Source organism: Perna viridis, chromosome 3 (genome assembly GCF_037379345.1).
Source record: "Perna viridis isolate PV_CMFRI_1.1 ecotype Kerala chromosome 3, ASM3737934v1, whole genome shotgun sequence".
NCBI classification, from domain to species: Eukaryota; Metazoa; Mollusca; class Bivalvia; order Mytilida; family Mytilidae; genus Perna; species Perna viridis.
In genome coordinates this window covers 21,858,481-21,879,345 of record NC_142447.1, presented here as the reverse complement: position 1 = coordinate 21,879,345, position 20,865 = coordinate 21,858,481, and the positions used below count along the sequence as shown (strand labels likewise).

The window sequence follows — 20,865 nt, the reverse complement described above, 5'->3', positions numbered from 1 at the left end:
ATAAACTTATTGTGAAAGTACTTTTACCAATTTTCATGGATCAGGGAAGAAACAAAATTTCATGAATTCGTGTCTTTGAAGTTTTCAGTATATTCATCAATGGGAATCTACTATTCATGGGAACAAAATCTCGTGGGTTGACCTACCCACGAAAACCAACAAAAATGTGTACACCACAAACAATGAGTACTTTCACAGTATAATGTGAGCTGATACATACCATATTCCATAGTTTCTACTTGGGCAAAAGTATCATCAAGTCCCATAAAATGTTTTTTAAAGGAGTTACAACTACAAGGTATGCTGACAGACAAACATAATATATATACCACAAAAACTCAGTTTGTACATAACAAAGATTAAAAGAAAACCTTAGTTTATGCATGGATAGGTGGATACCTTTATCATGTTCCTCTATTACTAAGCAGTTGGGAACTATAAAAGTCTAGACACTGCTTATTCCTAACAAGACTATAAAAAAGGTAAAACAATTGGCCCCAGCAATTTAGGGACAAAAGCATAAAAATCCTGAATGAATGTGCTTGAAAATTCAGCTATCTTACCGCTGGAGGTGTCAGTAACTTATCCAGGTCAATTTTCTTAACTTCCTGTGATTCCTTGTTGATTGTACGTAGTATTGATGCAGCAGCTTTGTGTTCCGTTGGTAGAAGTGATGTGTTACAAACCATTTCCTCCAACATATCAATCACGGCTGCCTTTAATTCAGGGTCACTCTCAAAATCCTGTAAAATAAAGTATGAAAATACAAAATTTAAATAAACAAACTAAACTTTGTAAGTCCAAATATTTTTAAAGCAAGATACATTTGATATCAGATAAAAAATTTTTCAAGTAGATATAAATGAAGATGGTGCATTAGATATTGTTAGTTTGTCGCCTAATAGAAACCCAGATCCCCAAAATCCTTTTTTTTTTTCAACTATTTTAAATCCTAGCTATCTTAAATTTATTCGTGTATTGTGAGTATATGTGGAGAATATAGTCTCTTGGTTGATATAGTTAAGACAGGTGTCTTGAAAGAAGAAGGAACTGCCAGAGCTTCAAATATAATCATACAACTAACAAAACTTCATAGGAAGTTAGAAATTTCTAACGATGGAGTCAAAACTCTGATCAGGACCAAAAAATGTCCAGAAAAATCACACCTTCAGTTTCCAAATAACTAAAAAAGCAGATGAATGGTCCCTTGCTGTTCCACATATGTCAAAGTAATTCATTACCTGCTGAAATTTGGAGACCCAGTGTTTGACTATGTTAAGAACTCTCATTGTAGCAGCAGTACTTATCACAGATTCACGCTTTTTCTGCAGTCGGGAATCACCTGTTCCTAAAATAAACACAGAAATTTAGAGAATAGGATACCACACAAGACCAAAGATTTAATTCCATCAAAAACTGACATCAGTAATATAAATGAAGAAAATATTCAAAAAGTTTTATCTGTGCAAAACACGTCTTAACTACATTTAAGGCGAAGAGAGAATTACTAAATGTGTTTTTATATATCACATACAAAAACTAACAATTTTACAAAATTTTGCTTCCATATTAATTGCTTGTGACCAAGAGGATAAAACCAGAAGAAACACTTACCAGTAGTAGGCTGGAGGAATGCCCTCGATGTCCTTGGTGTAGTCTGAGGTTGTTGAGTTGGTGGGGGTGCTTGTGGTTGTTGTTGCTGTGTTTGTGTTGTCACCGGGACTGATACTGAGGGAGGGGGTTGGGTAGTGGCTGGCTGTTGCCCCTGGGTGGGCTGGGGACTCTCAGGGTATGTCACGGAACCAGCAGTAGCTACAGCAAATGCTGTCAGGGCTGCAGTGGAACTGGACCTTAAATAATATAGACATTTTATATCTTCAACACTGAAATCTGTTTAAATAGAATCCTTTTAAACTGAAGGCTTGGTTCACCTACTTTAGACAGGTCCTAATTTTAAATACTGAAATGCAAAATAATTCATATGGAAGAATTTCAAAAGAGTCTGGATTAAAAAGGTTTACAGTAGCAGATCCAGAGTTTCAGGTAAGAGGGCCCCAAAAAAAATTTCTTGACAGGATCACTGGTGAGAATTACGAAGTGATCCAAATTTTTAGGGAAGTTTGGGGGCATGCCCCCACCCCCCAAGAAAATTTGGAAATATTAAACCTCAAATCCTGCATTCTGAGGGTATCTTAAACAGTTTTCAACAATTTTTAAAGATTGCAAATTTTTAAGGGGGTTTAGAATTTAGTTTTGTTGTATATTTGATCAAAAATATTGCCTTCCTATAGTACTGAAAAACTTCCTTTCAAAGAATTAAACAAATTTCATAGACTGGTAGTAAAAGGGTGTATAAAGCTGAATTTCGTCAGCATGAAATCTTGTTCATACCTAATATATTTAGGCATCACAACCCTAAAGTCCTGAATCTGCCTACGATGGCAAAACAGAGATGTTCTAATAATATAAATCATAACCTAATCTGAAAACTGCATAAAATCCAGTATAAATTTTTGGTGACTTTCTCTTTTTTGGATCCTGTCCTGTTTTGTCTTATGACATTTCTTCGCATCCTTCATTACTAACTGATACCAAAATGAAACTTACAGGTATGGATTCATAGGTTATGAAAAAATAGTTCTAGAAAAAAGGGATAAGGCTAGTAATTGTCATTTTCTGCCAAAACAAAGCACACTAGATAAAATGATGCCCCCGCATGTGGCTTTGAGTAAAACTCGGCATAGCTGAATGAAACTTAAACTCAATCTGTAACTAATCATGACAGACTCACATACCAAAAACCAGTCAAATATCTTCAAACATTTACAAAAAAAAAAGTGAAAAACTATTATTTCAATACAATTTTTAAAGTGCAGGGCCCATTATTTTGGTGAAACTCAGCGTAGAAGAATGAAACTTATTCTCGATCATGAACTAATAACTAATGTAACTAATCATGAAAGACTCACTACCAAAAAGCAGTTCAATATCTTCAAGGGTTTACAAAAAAAGTGCGGAAAACTGCCATTTCTATGGAATTTTTAAGTCCAGGGTCCATAATTTTAATAAAACTCAGCATAGCGGAACAAAATTTTAACTCAATCTGTCACTAATCATGAAAGACTCACATACAAAAAATCAGTTCAATATCTTCAAGGACTTTCAAAAAAAGTGGAGAAAACTTACGGGATGAATAGAATTACGGACAAACTGACAGGGGTAAAACAATATGCCTCCCAACTTATTAATGCGGTGGCATAAAAATTAATAAAATTTTGACCCCTTAAACTCTGCAGAATATGTCAATGTACTCAGAATAAAATATTAACCTTCGTTGGGATCTTCGAGATGAAGTAACTACAGCACCAGATTTGGCTTGGGGAGGTGAGCCCTCTATCTGACTGATAATACTGCTCCGTGGCGTACTGGCACTGATAATGCTACTACGTGGAGTACTGTAACTACCTATTGACTCAGCTTCAGCACTACCTCTCTTACCAGTAACTGTAAATTATACATATAAATGTAAATTATTCATGTAACATGTAACTGTAAACCAAATATATAAGTATTAATTATTCAAGTAACTTTTAATTATTCATGTAACATGTAACTGTAAATTTATCCCATGTAACTGTAAATTGAAAACTTATTCCATTAAATGTAATTTTATTAAATTATACATGTAAATGTATCCTACATAACCATAAATGATACATGTATTTTTGTATCTGTAATCTTACATGTTTTTCATGAGGAACCTAGGAAAATTGTCAGATTAGTGTCATCAACAACAGTTCCACTTAAGGAGGCAGATCTAGGGTAAAGAACACAACTCTTACAAATCAATGGAACGTTTGTATTCACCATTTTTCATCAATCTTGTGTAAGCATTAGAGTAACTTGGACTGATTTCATTCTGTTTCAAATGAAAGCTTGATAGGGTTTGGTGAAATTGAATATGAAACAAAAATAACACTGATTTCAAGAATTATGTCCCTTACCCTAGGTCTACCTCCTTAAACAAATCTGAAAGAATTATCCAAATAAGCCAAGAGCAGGTACTGAAATCAAATATATTTCAAGGATAAAAATGGTTACTTTTTTGGTATTGTTGAGCATCCTTAAGACTTTAATGATTTATACTTTTAACTGACCACTAAGTTTACTAATAAAATAATAATAATAGGATAATTAATTGGAAAGAGTGAATAATCAAAATATTATCACACGTGCCAAAGAACGCCTGGATTTAACGAGTGTGCGGAACTTGTTCTGCACACGAGTTAGATCCTCAAGCTTTCTTGGCACAAGTGATATTTTGCTTATTCACAATAACTAATTGATAATCCTATTTATTGTATAGATTTTCTTTATAATTTATTGATATTTTCAATATGAATATGAAATTCTGTGATTGGCAGATTGATATTGAAGTTGTGACGTTTTAGCGGGAGAAAGCGCGAAAGTGAAATTATCAAATTTATTTCTCAGTACCAATTATCGAAATTTATTACACTAGGAACATTCGATAAAACACTGCTATCTATATAATAAGTTTAGATAAATCTTATATCAATGTTTTCTTCTGTCATTACTTTAAATAAGAAGCAAAAACAGTAGGAAAAAAGTAATCTAACCTATTGTGAAGAAAAAACACACAATCTTAAGTTTGGAAATGGTCTAGGTAAATGTATGTATGTTTTAATAGTGTAATCCTTTCATCTTTTCAACTCGTGGATCGTTAGGGTGTATCCATTTGCGCCATTAAAACTGATTTGTTCAACATGTCATAGTTTTCCTTTCCTCTTTCGTCTACCCTGGACTTGACTTTTTAAGAGCAACTCAGTGGATGTTTCTAGAAAAGCAGAGGACGCTTATCCTACCAGTGCACCTGGTCTATGCTTCCAGTTTTCAGTGGAGTCCCAGTTGCTCATTTACTTTTGTTACTTTGTATGTATGATTTTAGTTACTTTATGTTCTTTGTTATGTATGTCTCTTTTCTTGTCTGGTCTTTGTCCCTGGATTACATTCTTTTGATTACCACTATAACCTTGGTTCCCTTGATTACTCTTTCAAAGAATGGACACAAAACTTAGAAGTAATAAGATTTAAACTAATGCATCAACACTGGCATGGCACCCATAAAAGTTAGTATGGTTCGGACAGTCCCTTTTTTGTTTTGAATTCTCTTCTACTCTCAAGGGTCTGAAAGCAACTGATGAAAAAGTGTAAACAATGTAAACTAACATCATCAGATCAGATGTTGTCGAAGGCAAAGTTTTTGTGCTCCACAATTATTGTTTCCATATCTCAAACTTTACAAATTAAACTCCTCCTAAATGTAGTTCAATAGTCAAGTTAGATGCATACTGAAATGGAAAGCCCAAGTGCTACAGATAGAACAGTAATATTTCTCATTATTTTAGGTTGGCCTCTTGTGTTACCTACTTAAGTAAATACTTCAAGACACTGTGATTGGACAAATTGTACTGATATCCGAAATGTTTTATTAATTCCAGACTCTAACATTATTATACGTTTAAAACACTGCATTTTATTTTTTGAAAACCATTTCATATTAATTTTTTTTTTTTTTAAATTTATGTGCTTTTTCGCAGAAAAAAGAGGGAACATTATCTGCTTAAAATACAAAAGAAACGAGACGGTTATGCTGTGTCTTTGCTTACATTTATAATTAGGGAATGAAGATAATTGACAGGAAAAAAGTCAGTTTTAAGCTTCGTCATTGTATTAAAGATATTAATTTTTCAAGTTTTACTATTGTAGCCTGTGGGAAATAAGTAGTACCATTCTACCTATAGGTAGAAAGGTACTATTTCTCATTATTTTAGGTTGGCCTTTCATGTTACCTACTTAGGTAAATACTGCCAGACACTGTGATTGAACAAATTGTACTGATTCCTAAAATGTTTTATTAATTCCAGACTCTAACATTATTATACTTTTAAAAAACTGCATTTAATTTTTTGAAAACCATTTCATATAAATATTAAAATTTAGAAAAATTTATGTGCCTTTCACAGAAAAAGAGGTGAACTTTGACATCAAACATCATCTTCCCAAAAATTCCACAAAAATGAGATGATTATGATATGACTTTGCTCACATTTAAGTAAGGAAAATGGAGATATGTCAGGGAAAAAACTCCGTTATTATTCTAAAGAGATGAATTTTTCAAAAGTCTTACTATTGTCGCCTATGGGAAATAAATAGTACAATTCCACCTATAACCGCTTCCTGACTCACTAGGTACATGTATCTATCCACTAATTAAAAAAGCTGTTCAGGCTGTGAACAAAATCAAAAGGCATGAGCATCCATGAAGTTGCTTCAGTTGTACTGTACTAATTTCCATATAGAGGTGGGTTTAAATACTGAGTGTGACAGAGGTGTAAAGTTTAGCAAATATACCTCAGTGCAGGAGATTCAGGTGCTAATGTATTAAACATTAGGGAATGTACTGTTATATAACAACTGGATTGACCCAGAAAATAAAGTAAATATCACAGACATCAGTTACAACCATACCCTATTTTTAGAAGTGCTATGCCAAAAGGTCAAATAACAAAGTAATGAGTACTTTAGAACAGTTACTCTAAATTTTTTTAATTCTGTTGAAATGACTGTATTATTAAGGACAAAAACACAAATTCTTCTGCCTTTGGAGGAACTATTGAGGAACTCATGGCAATAATCATAATATGATTTTAGGGCTTGCCTATGAGGGACTGACCTATTTGCACTCAAATAACATTTGACTGCTGACAATGCACTCATATATTGTTATATCTCTGATGTCTCAACCAATGGGCACATGTGAGACTTCATATAACACACATTGTACATTTGCTTTAAAGGTTCAAACAATTATTTCCTAACTGCATACATCAATTCTGAAAATATTTCACTTCTGACAACAGTTTCAAGCCATTCCTATTTCAGAGCATTAATATTTATAGAACGTTACTGATGCTCCATCAATACTAAGTAAATTGTTTAACTTCCACTCTACACTTTACTAACCCATTTAAACACAGCTAAGAGCAAGTACTTTAGAACAGATGGCGTTTCACTTAGTTAACATATATCTCTTTTAAAAAAACATGTATTTATTCCTCAATAACTATATCTTTAATATAACTTGTACATATGTTGGTATAAACTTAATCTAGAAAGTACAAATGTTACATATTGAGTTCTAACTATCTGTACTTACATGGCCGTTTGATATGTGACATGATGTTTGGTGAAGACATGCTGTACATAATGGGTGATGGTGCACGGTGAATTTTTGGACTAGAAACTGGTGATTTGATAGGAGATAATCTAGGTGGGGTCGAAGGTCGCCGATCACGCACAGCAGGAGAGAGTTCTCGCCGTGTAGGTGATGACTGTCTTCTTGGTGAGGTAGATACCTCTAACCTTGTTGGTGAGGCTCTCCTCTGTTGTGAAGGTGATAAATCCCTCTTTGGTGACTGAGCTCGCCTAAGTGGTGGCGTTGCCCTTGCTGTTGGTGATGGTATTCTGATTGGAGATGAGACAGGGTGAGGTTTGATCACTCTTACTGGACTACTTGGAGATAAAGCCAATGCCTCTAGCATGTGAGAGTCAGAACTGAAATGAAATCCACGACTTGGGGAATGTGCTCTCCTCTCAATACCAGGACTTAAACTTCTAGTAGGTAGTCCATTACTTTGCCCTCTTATATTAAACCTAGGACTCACTCGTGGAGATGGAAAAGGACTGAGTCGAGGTGTCCCAGGTGTAAGTGTATCAGAACTAGCCGCTGAGCTTATTGTTGTGGAGCTCTGATCACGAGCTGTGTGGAATGTATCCGTGGATTCTGATGCGGTCATGTGAAACATTTGCGAATCACTTAAAAAATCCTTCTCATCCTCACTTGAATAATCACAACTAGATTCACCTATCTCTTCAACACCTAGTGTCAATTTAAGTGAACCAGAACGATCCATTCTTATTGAAGGAATATCATCATGCTCATGGTCTGTTAGAGTTTCTGTTGATGCTATAGGAGCGAGCTTCTGTTTTGGTGGAGCTAAATAAATCGACAGTTCATTTCCTGTCTCGTCACTGTCAACAGAATCTCTGCTATCTACAAAAAAGAAATTATTCAAATTAAAAAAAATGTTTATTTATTTACAAGTATTTTAAACATTTTTTGTAAAAATGGTTATATCAGCCATTTGCAAAGTGGAAATAGTGAGAAAAAAAGTACTGAACTATGACAGTGTTTTTTTTTATCTTAAATTTACCACCAGACACAGGCAGTTTCCCAAGCAAATTTATTTCAAACTCATGCAATTTCCCAAATACTACAGTTTTCCCAAGCTTTTTTGGTTCCCAATTCGTTTATTTTCTTCCCAAATCCAACAGGATAATTTTTTAAAAAAGTAGCAAAACCACTGTATGAAGTACATGTGTACGTTTTTTTTTTTTAGTAAAAAGAGCCATAAATATATCTTCAAACTCTGAAAGATCACAGAGTTGTTCAGCAGTCCTAAAGTAAGATAAATTGATATCAAATAGGCCAAAATTCTACCAACGAAGCTGAAGCAAGCTACCTATCCTAGTTTTGAAACTGGTATAATTGAGTTCAAATTGCCATAAGAAACTATGTCCTGTAAGGATAACTGTAATCATTGAATTCTCAATGTAAACTGATTGTCATGGTAGAAGTAACTGGTGAATTAAGCACCAACAAAAAATTATTTTTTATACAACAGAATTGCTTGTGTAGCCATATTCTCCCTACGGCAAGTGAAATTTTATGTTGTCCAAGTCCCAAAATATTGACTTAAATCAAAATATTGGTGTAGTAAGCATATCTTCATTTCATAATACTACATCCTACCAAATATTGGAGCAATGCTTAAAATGTTTTGGGAATAGATGCCCAGACTGACATATTGATACTTATACCAATACCATTTCCTTCCTTAGTTTATTAGGGATAATGATATATTGCATCCTTTCAGAAACTTTAATATCTGAACATAAAATCATGTTCAATTGATCTCATCTGCTAAATTTACTACACTTATTGTAAAAAAAAAAAAAAAAAGATGAATAAAATATAAAAAAATCTTACATTTATGGAATGATTCTGAGCCGAGTACTGGTGCCTTTTTAATTGGTCGTTTCTCCAGGGTAACCTCATGTTTCATGTCTCCCGTACTGATTCTCCTTGGTTTCTCCACCTGAGGTTTCAGGAGAAGATTTGTGTCCGTTTGTGGATGCTCTGTAAATTGTTGCGGGGGACTGGTGCTGTATATATCTGTATCTGACGCTGATCTATAAATAAAAAAAAACATTGATGAAGTTCTACACATTGTCATGCTAGGTATACTCCCATTCATACAAGTGAACAAAATTTTCACTATATCATTCTGTATAGTGAAAAATGGTTAAGTCCCACGAAACAGGAAGATTTTCTCATCAGATAGCACCTACAATCACTTACAATGTATGGAAGAAAACTGGATAAGTCCCACGAAACAGGAAGATTTTATCATCAGATAGCACATGCAATCACTTACAATGTATGAAAGAAAACTGGATAAGTCCCACGAAACAGGAAGATTTTATCATCAGATAGCATGTGCAATCACTTACAATGTATGGAAGAAAACTGGATAAGTCCCACAAAACAGGAAGATTTTATCATCAGATAGCACCTACAATCACTTACAATGTATGGAAGAAAACTGGATAAGTCCCACGAAACAGGAAGATTTTATCATCAGATAGCACATGCAATCACTTACAATGTATGAAAGAAAACTGGATAAGTCCCACGAAACAGGAAGATTTTATCATCAGATAGCACGTGCAATCACTTACAATGTATGGAAGAAAACTGGATAAGTCCCACGAAACAGGAAGATTTTATCATCAGATAGCACTTACAATCACTTACAATGTATGGAAGAAAACTGGATAAGTCCCACGAAACATGAAGATTTTATCATCAGATAGCACGTGCAATCACTTACAATGTATGGAAGAAAACTGGATAAGTCCCACGAAACAGGAAGATTTTATCATCAGATAGTACCTACAATCACTTACAATGTATAATTATTTGGTATTATTTGAACATACCGGAAAAAAAAACTTAACACAATCAATTTTAAAATTAATATAAACAATTTTGAAAAAAAGCTACACCTACACAAAAAAGAATTGCAACATATGTTGTCATGTCTTAAAACAGATGGAAATTAAAATTTAAGACCAATATGTTAAATTATTTTTGTGCATATGAAAACAAAACATAGGTTTTCCAAAATCCCACAAAAATATACACTTTATATATTAATGTTCTAGGGAAAACATATAATTTTCATACCATATTCATTTATCCATTTTCAAAAATTCTTTTTTAATCCAAAAAATACGATTTCCATATGATTTTCATATTGGGTCTAAACACGTTTTTCATGTGTTCCACAAAATATAATAAACACTTGCATGTGCTACAACTTTTTTTGTGTAACCATCTACAGTACTGTGTTCAGTGTATTTTAATTTAATATGGCAGAAAACAAAAACTTACTGGCAAGAAGATAGGCTAGAATCCAATGTTTGTTCAGGATTCTTGTACACTCTTTTAAGGGCTTCTAGCACTACTTTTCCCGTGGAAAACACACGATATGTCAGCAGGAATGTGTTTAAGAAATCTATGCTAAGAAACCTGAGATCAGTCAGTCGATCAAGGAGGCGATCCACACTAGCATGACGGATCTGAAAATATACAAGTCAGTCATCAAGCATGTGATCCCGGCTATTGTAATGGGTCTAAACAAAGAAATTTAACATCAAGAAGTCAATTTAGGAGGGAATTCACATTATAGATCTGGAAAATTTACCTAAACATAAAGAAACATACCATTTTTCATAAAATTCTGCTCAGTAGCTTGAGAGATGCGCACCAAAGCTCTCATGGATTACAAGATTTATCCACTCTTAGTAATTAACCCACTCACTGAAAAGGTTGGTTGAAATCTAAAATTTAACTATCTTATGTGGAGAAATCTTGCAATGACATGTAGGTCCAAGTAAAAAGAGATTCAAATGTCCTGGTTTCAGACATGAAAGGCTCTGGACCTCAGACTATTTCTAATTTGAACCCCTGCCTTCCAACTGAGCTAAATAAAAGACTACCATTACACATACACTAAACCATATTAATACTTACTTGAGGCACTTTACAAGAGTTTAATGTTCTGCTAAACTTGATGTCCACATCATCCTTAAACAACTTTGGATCAGACCTGAAAAACAGACAGACGGACAAAATTACCTATGGTCTTTCAGTGCAAGTATTATGACAACGCTTCTCTCTAACGACACAGCCATTGCCAAAAATAATGAAGCAGGGACAAGAAAAAAGAAATCTAATTACTAATTTTTTTCTGTTTTTATATATTTTCCTGAAAAAGTGAAAGGAAAATGAACAAGCCCGGACAGATTCCATATTTAAAATTTGAAAACCAGGTGTAAAATGTTTTCCACCTTTATATAACAAATGTTATGAATTCAATGTAGATATGATCTGACAACATATTCAAATCAATTTTTAATTTTAAAGGATATTCTGTACTGTTACTTAGATAACCTTGTGCAGACGCGGATCCAAGGACTGGCGTACCGGGCGTACACCCACCTTATTCGGTAAGAAGAAAAAATTTCACTACAAGTTTCACCCCATAATATTTTTTGCCTTGCTTTGCACAGCATTTAATTTTCAATTTACCCCCCCCCCCCCACACCCAATAAACTCAAATCCTGGATCCACCTCTGCTAGTGCAGACCAGTATAAACTCATTTTTAGGTTTTCATCTACATCTACCCCTTAACTTAAAAGTTATCATTCAAAATTCAAACCTACAATCAACCAGTCATTTCATTTTAAATTTTGTTCCTGTCAAAGTGTAAAGGTTTATACTTTTTATCAAATAAATGTATTAGAAACGAAGAAAAAATTATCCCCTTTAACTCTAATCATTTTAGAAGAATGTAGAAATGAGTTTAAAAATAAACTAGTAGTGACCTAATATAGAAAGTGTCCTATCTATATGGTAAGTTTACATGCACAAATATTGGCTAGCTGTGAGCAAGGGGAACAAAAAGCAGTTGCAATATAATAAAAATCTCTTAATAAAAATAAAGGCCATTCCATTTAAAGCATACTGCTTTAAAAACTTTTCAAATTATAACCTGTTTATAGTTAAAAATCTAGGTAGCAATTTTCATGGCTTTGGCTGAACATTGCAATGAAAAATAAAATTAATTATGGTCATGCAAAGAAAAAAAAATCATATAGTTAAATACACAAAATCCAGACTTAGAGCTTTGAGAAGGGAGTATTCATAAACCTGGTAAGTTGTGAACCTGTATATAATGAAATATGGTAATAGGGGAAGTTAAACAGATGACAATGTATGCAATTTCTATTCAGTGTGTAGTTAGGAACATATAAATCTTGAACTGTGAGTGAGCTAACTGGGTAATAGTCCTGTTTGCAAATGACACTCAAAGTATGATTATCTCCATTGCAAAACATGTCCTAGAAACAATAAGTATTTTGTTCCATGCTTTTCTTCATGTGATGCCTAACCATTACATAAAATTTCATGAAAGTGAAGTTATGCTTAAGAAGTACATGGACAGAGAGAGAGAGAGAGAGACAGACAGACAGACAGACAGACACACACAGATGGACACATAAACATATGAACAGACTGACAGATATACAAATAAACATGGTGATCCCTATATACTCTAAAACTTTGTTGCAGGGGTGTAAGAAAACAGCCAAATCTAATTTGGACTTTTCAATGAAATGTATTTTTTTTTGCTGGAATTTGATCAGACGGTACAGAAGACTTACTAACAGCCACATTCTGTTTAAACTCTGGTCCAACTACAAAGCAATACTGAAAAAAGTCTTCATCTTTTTAAACACGGTACTTCATTTCAAGTAGGCTTATGCCCACAATTTGAAAATTTAACTATCTCAAGTTTAGAAATGTCATTTTTAACACTGGGTGCAGTGTAAAACTTTATAAATTACATGTAAGCCATTAAGCCATGAAAAATGTTATCTAGAAAACATATAGACACATATGCAAAAGCAACATTCAAAAGTATATAAGACGAGCACTAAATCCCAACATCCATGGTGACAAAATCTATATTTAAATCTACGCCCAGGGAATCAAAAGCAACTAGTGAACTATTTTAGCAAAATGTCACAAAATTCTGTGTGTCCTTACTGTAAGAATTATCATGCAGAAATCTTATAAAAATATAAAAAAAACTTCTTTCTGGTGGTTTATTGAAGTAACTTAAATTATTTTGTTCAACTTTTCATATGATCCACCTATAACACATACTTTTAATAATAGTGATTAAAGTATTAAACCCTTATTACGGCTACAAACTGATTTTACCCTTTCTTCACAATGTTATAAATCAATCTTTATTTGTCCATAGTTGGATAGTATCAATCTGTTGGTACTTTATAAGGTCAAAATAATGAGAAAAAATTTGCATTCAATAAAAATTATAATCTAGTTATGTGTTCACACATAACACTAAATTCCAATGCGAATTGAAATAAATTGCCATTTAATTCACATTCAAATACTATGTGCAGATGATTTTTGTGAAAGGGACTTCTTAAACATGTGTGTTATTCATCTATGCATAAATGTTCCAGTATCAGAAGATAAAAATAATTAAAAAAAATATGGGAGATTCCAATTGTTTGGGAGGGTCCTCATTATGTCATGCACCACTAATTAACATCTATGCACAAAAAATGTTTTATAAAATAAAAAATTTAATCACAAAGAAAATATTTTTTTTGTGATTTCATATTAATATATTTTTTTTTAACAATCAGTATAAGGGAGGTAAGTCTATCATAAAATTGTAAACAAAGGGCAGGGCGCTTGTAGAAGAATGTTTGAGAAAAAAATCAGCATTCTTCAAAATGTATTTATAATGGATTTTAAAACAAATAATAAACCTTGACAGACCTTATCCCTTCCCTTCAAACTACCATTCCCTTATGCTAATTATTTTTATTTTTTTACTAACTACTGTTTAAAAGAAATGAACAGTGAGAATTTTCTGTGTGACACAACAGAATTTTGAGAGAGGACTCACCAGATTTGAGCATCATGGATGTATCTAAAAAGTTCGCAGTAACATGTTGATAAGCAAAACAATGTTACAACTATATACAGAGCTCAGTGCTACAAACATTTATATATATACTCCCTGTAAAAATGGTCTAGGTACGTCTTCTCTTACAAATCTTTTAAATTTTTGATCATTTTTTCTGAATACTTTACAAAATACACCTTAAACCTCACTTCCAACAACCCCTCTTCCCCCCTCTTCACGCCATGCAATTAGCACTAAAACAGATTCCATGACAATGAACATTTGGGGTAATATTGACCCCTTCCTGAAAATTAAAACACAAGCATATGCATTGTATTTAAACTAAAACCTGGATTTTTAAATCAAACACAAGGAGAGACAGTTTTTCAAATCATAAAATTGCACATATTGTCATGCTAGCTCTACCCCGTTTTATACAGGAAGTTGAAATCGAAAACTGCTAACAACATATGCCCCATCTATAGGAAGCCAAATCATCAATTTGAAATCAATTCATCATTTTGGATTTGAGATGATTAAAAAAAAATTCAGGCAGACAGAATGACAAGTGGACAGATGGACAAGGCAAGTTCAAATCTTTATGAAGATAAAAAAATATAATGACCATAAATTTCAAGGTCAAAACTATTGAATCAGTATGGTAGTGGAGAGAATTAAGATTTTACATTAAGAGAGATTATTTCAATATAAAATAATTAAAAGAAAAAAAACCTAGTTTTAACCAAGTACTAAACATGGGCAATGTGAAGGATAACAAAATTTGTCTTGCAACCTTGGCCATTCATCTTTCGCCTTGATGATCATTTCCCTTGCAACTAAATGTAAACCGAATTTAGTCAAATCCATTTATTTCATGTTAGTCTTCAGGAATTTACAAGGGGTATTACAGAATGTCCCTCTTACTACTTTCATTGAGAAGGGGATTACAAGAAGAATATAACGCACACATCATGATTTCATGAAGCAGGTATAATCTCATGCAATAAATATCATGTAAATGTATAGAATGAGAATTGATTCAAGTATTCCTGTGATAGGGGCACCACATATTGTAAAAATATTTACGTACAATCAATTATAATAATAAAAATGAGAATAAAGAACTACAAAGACAAATATTTATATAGGCAAGACACAACTGTATAAATACAGTTTGAGATAAGGTCAACAAAGAGGGGTAACTCACCTTACAGACTGGGGCATCGTTACTGAAGAGGACTCACTCATGGAGGAGTTCAATAAGTCACTGTAATGCAAGTTCTCTATACACTGAAAACAGAACAACAAGATAAATTATCATTATTGACACAAAAGTTACAATAAAGGCTGAGTGAGACTAACAAATTTAATTTAAAGTATAAAAAAATATGGCCTTGCAAATCTACCATAATGTTAATCATTTCACAACTTACAGTCAGGTTTTCTTCATTTTATATTATGAAGAGAAAAAAGAAAAATATTAGTAAAAATTTCTCCCTACCTGACTTATGTCACTACACCAAGCGATTTTTTCTTGGTGTGTAGAGGCTACCAATGTTAAAGTTGTCGGTGGTCCACTTTTTGAATCGATGATGATTTTAAAATCTAGTCCATTATAGTTGTTTCTATCTCTGTCACAGGCCTGGGTGGTCAGAAGTGTCGTGGATGAAGTCAAACTACCAAAACTTTCCCAAGATATTGCTGCAAAATCCAAATAAATGTAAACAGTAAAAATAAAGACTTTAAGGAGATAGACCTAGGGTAAGGGACATAACTCTAACAAATTATTGGAATGTTTGAATAAAGCATTTTACATCAATCTCATGTAAACATCACAGTAACTTGGATTAATTTCATTCTGTTTCTAATGAAACCTTGACAGGCTTTGGTGAAACTGATTATGATACAAACATTTCAATGACTTCAAGATTATGTCCCTTACCATAGGTGTACCCCCTTAAGTTGCATGCATTGTTTTGCGAGATATACTCTAACTCATACAGGAAGTTTATATATTATGTAGCATACAAAATCACTAACAACCTATGCTTCTTCTACATAAAGCCACATACCAAATTTGAAATCAATCTGTCCAATGGGAGCTAAGATTTTTGTGACAAAAATTTTCTATATCATTCCATATACTGAAAAATGAGAAGTCCCACAAAACCGGAAGTTATTATCAGACAGCCCTCAAATTTCTTTCAATGCATGCCACTGAATATAAACCCACTAACTAAATTTTAAATCAATCTGCCGAGTGGAAGCAATGATTTTCGTGATGGAAATCTTTACCAACAGACAGACGGAACAACCCCCTTGGATGAAAAATGTCAGCTCAAGGCCTCCCATAGGTCTTCAATGAACAATGAGAAAATGGGTTATTGCTGAATACAGACGGTCCTTAATCCAGGTTTGAATGTATTGTTATTACTTACTAGTATTTATCAGATTTTTCCATTTAAGATAAGTTAAAGTTTTAATAAAAGAATTTCAAGCTGGGTGTTGTTTATACATTGACACTGAAACAAGGCTTTGCTATCCTTAATTACACCCACGGAAACAATTCAAATGAATGTTCAACATTTTATTGTATTTTTTCAAGGATTATTTAAGCTTTATCAAAATAACACTAATACTGACCTTTATTCATGTTTCATTAAAAATGCATTTTTTTCTTTTTTCTTAAATGTCTTGGACAATAGTGTACAATGTATATCTGTTCTGAAACTAACATTGGTGCATAGACTGCACAGTATAGTTAAGGCTTACATAAAAAGCAAACACCAATTAAGTCTCAACCCAACCCTGAACAAACGGGGTAATTGTCTATTCGATAGCTTTTTGAACCTGAATTAATCAAACACCTGCCTTAAGGAGGTAGACCTAGGGTAAGGGACATAACTCTTAGAAATCATTTGAACGTTTGTATTCAGCATATTACATCAATCTTATGAAAGCATCTAATTAACTTGGATTCATTTTATTCTGCTTCAAATGAAAGCTTAAGAGGCTTTGGTGAAATTGAATATGATACAAACATATCACTGATTTCATGAGTTATGTCCCTTACCCTATGTCTATCTCCTTAAACCAGAAAAAAACCAGCAGCCTTTCTGAGGTTTGCTTAACACATGTACTATCACAAAAGATTCTAAACAAGGAAGATAATACTTACTATCGTCATCAAAATAATACACATCAGAGCTTGGATCCTCAATCAAGGTACAATCTATCAGTGGAATCTTTCCATAATGCTACAAAATATATCATATGATGTCAGATATTTTATGACATTATGGATAATTAGGTTTATATTCTGGATGTCATTGCTGATGTTTTATACACTACAACCAGGGCATGTTTTAAAAGATAAACATCCCAAACAGTAACTTGGTTCAAGTAAGATACTGGCTAATTAGTGTGAAATTAGATTAAAGATTAGAGAATAAACTCCAAAAGTTAAAGTAAATCATTATTGAAGACAATTTCAAGAAAGGTATGCTTCCATTGGTTATTGAAAAATTGTCCAGTAAAGTTAAATTGTAGTTTTGGATAAATCCTGCAATTTCTTGTCAATTTCCAACTTGACAGTTTTCAACTACTGTGGCAAAAACAAAATGCAAGATATTTTTACTTTAAATAATGAATTAAAAAAAAATCAGTATTGCATCAGCAACAACAGCCATAATATAACTCTACCACCTTTAATTTTTGAAACATAAAATTCAACAATGCATTGAAATGGTCAAGAACATGCAAATAAATGATTCGGTATTCATGTGTACATCCTCAATCCTTGTTATCAGAGCATTATCCCTTCCCTTTTCCATGCAAGAAGTACCCAAAAAACTTTAAAAACACACAGCCTACTGCTATCTACTACAACACAAGATATATCAATTTGAAATACATGTAGATATCAACACTATAATATTTTTAAGAAATTGAAATCTGCCAACATCATAAGGTTAAAACCATTTAGATCAAGCAACTGCATGAATGCACATATACTTTCCTAAAACACAACAGTTTAAAATAGTATAAGATGTGTAGGAGCTTTTATTTGTGTATCAATTTCTATGGTTTCTAAAAATTTCATTTGTTTGTTAAGTTTGATTACCCAAATGTCATTACACCTCAAAAGTTCTGTAACAAAAATTCTACATTTCATTGTGCATTTAACTGTGTGGCTTGACATCATAATAAAAAAAACATGAAAATTGGCACCCAATGAACAAAAGTTCCTTCACAGTGAGGAGTATTTTTAATTTAAAAATTTTTAATCCTAGATCATTTGAACTTCTTCATGTTCACAGCAAGTGTAAAATTCATCAACTTCCAAAAAGTTATTGAGAATGTGCATGCAAAAAGAACATCATCTACTACAAATACAGCACCGAAACCTATCCATGCAACTTTATTTGTGATTTGTCACTGATCACCAACCAGTTTTTGGATCAGTCAAACTGATCCCTTTAACTGGCTATTGCTTTCATTGTACACCACATGACTTTTGATTGGTTCATATATTTTACAGAATAACTAGTTCTGTTTTCCTTTTTACATTTTTTTTTTAAAATTGTAATTAAAATTATATTAAAAAATAATATAAATTTAACAAGTAAATTTACTACTTTCCTCATTTGTTCCAATAAAAACTTTGAAATTAAGATGAATCGATCATCAGTCACAAAACTGTGATGAGATCAGTCACCAGTGTATCAATTTGTCAGCAATCAGTCAATAATTGGTCATCACTCCCCAAGAGATCAGTCAATACTCAGCCATCATCCATTTGCAATCGGTCAATAATCAGTCATCAATCTATCAAATAGTTGCACTGATCGGTTTGTGGAACGTACTTGATTTACCATAATCAAATGTGAAACAAAGAACAAAAGTTAATCTATCCCCTACTTAAAACTCTTTCTTAAGGAGGTAGACCTAGGGTAAAGGACATAACTCTTGAAATCAGTGGTATGTTTGTATCATATTCAATTTCACCAAAGCATATCAAGCTTTCATTTGAAACAGAATGAAATTTGTTCAAGTTGCTTTGATACTTATATGAGAATGATGTAAAATGGTGAAAACAACGTTCCAATGATTTGTAAGAATTGTGTCCCTTAAACTAGGTCTACCTCCTCAAGTATTAGAAATCATTGGTTTGCATTTCAAAGTATGAAAACTCATGGTATTGAATCTTGAATCTCAAACAATCATTTAGACATGCAACATACAGACTAGACAAAATCATGCCAATCATTCAATCTGTAGACAACACATTCTTTCTTGGTAAAAGTGTACTGATGGATCATTCAAGTTGCTGGACATAATCCATAGACCTAATCTCATCACAAAGAATCATGGTAGTCCTTTTGTGAGTCTTTTGGTTTACTTGTTTAGAGTTTTGATGAACAAAAAAAAATTTTTTGAATTGTCATTTATAAAGGTATGTACTCTCTAGTGCAGCGCGCAGTGAAAATATTGTGGTAGTATCTTGATAATGTGATGCAAAAAGACATGCATACAGACAGACAGACATCCAACGTCAATTTTCAAACTCATGTTGTAACAAGCACTGAAATTGAACATGCACTTCCTTCTGTTTATCTGTCATGAATAAATCGTAAAATGATACTGACTGAAAACTACAGTTTGTTAAATGTGTTCAGGTATTTTCAGGTAAACATCCCCATGAATAAAAATGAAAAAAAAGAATTTTAATTACAAAATAATGTGACAACAAAAAAACATGTTTCTTTTCTAGTCATAACACTCAGTTATGATGTCATCAATAAGAAAAGGTGAAAAAATAAAGACGATGTGAAAACTACATGTACACGAAAGAAATAAGAAAGAAAGGGTTTGAAACCAAGTTACTGAATCATTGTCAACAAATAAAGACAGTCAGTTGCGCTTACAGACAGAATAAGGAGATTTCTAGAGGTTGAGGGGAGGGGGGCATTTCTAGGACTTTGTCATGCAACCATGGATTTACTCTGATTTGTTTTAAATGCCTTTCATTATGCTGGAGATATTGAATGGCATCAAAGAATGAATACTTTATTCGGCAAAATTTGCACATATAAAATGTATGTGAAGCTGAAACTTTTTGGATTTTTGCGTTCAATCTATTTTCATGCAGTTTTAAATCTTCGTTTAAGTAAAGGTGGTAAGTTTTTTTGCTTTGTTTGTTTGACTGGGTTTTATCTTAACTTAAAGAAGTAAATAAAAAAAAAGTACCATTAAACATTAAAGAAAAGTTCAAAGTTCAAATCTTAAATGAGATATTTTTCTTGGTTTTGGCAGTCACAAACCAGTGAAATCAGAATTGACAACAAATCTACAAATACAAGTAGGTTATCTCTATACTAATGCAAGTGTCAAAATTATCTGTGAGAACTTTACTTTAAAATATTTTAAACAATAATGTATGCCCATGCTTACAAAACTGAGAAAATCAATCGTGAAATTTATATTATGATGTTATCCAATGAAATTAGACATTACAAAAAAAGGTTTTATAACAATATTCCTTAACATTAACTCAATCTCTTGATCGTGTCCCTTTTACCTTGATTCAGGTTGTACACATTGTGTAGAGATGAAAAAAAGCAAAAATGCGAAAGTACTTTTATT

General features: G+C 32.8%; 1 protein-coding gene across 7 annotated transcripts in view; it reads right to left on the bottom strand.

Annotated features, from left to right (window-relative positions):
- Positions 1-20,865, bottom strand: part of LOC148621433 (ras-specific guanine nucleotide-releasing factor 2-like) — a 139,298-nt gene that overhangs the window by 17,668 nt on the left and 100,765 nt on the right. For 6 of the 7 annotated variants that reach the window (XM_088575813.1, XM_088575812.1, XM_088575817.1 and 3 more), the window contains 12 exons: positions 17,399-17,477; positions 15,722-15,921; positions 15,428-15,510; positions 14,221-14,244; positions 11,243-11,318; positions 10,601-10,788; positions 9,134-9,336; positions 7,241-8,137; positions 3,330-3,504; positions 1,615-1,850; positions 1,242-1,348; positions 564-743 (listed from right to left, as the gene is read on the bottom strand). In XM_088575813.1, coding sequence (XP_088431939.1) covers positions 564-743; positions 1,242-1,348; positions 1,615-1,850; positions 3,330-3,504; positions 7,241-8,137; positions 9,134-9,336; positions 10,601-10,788; positions 11,243-11,318; positions 14,221-14,244; positions 15,428-15,510; positions 15,722-15,921; positions 17,399-17,477 — 2,448 coding nt within the window. The remainder of the gene's footprint in view (positions 1-563; positions 744-1,241; positions 1,349-1,614; positions 1,851-3,329; positions 3,505-7,240; positions 8,138-9,133; positions 9,337-10,600; positions 10,789-11,242; positions 11,319-14,220; positions 14,245-15,427; positions 15,511-15,721; positions 15,922-17,398; positions 17,478-20,865) is intronic. The other variant, XM_088575816.1, reaches the window with a different exon arrangement.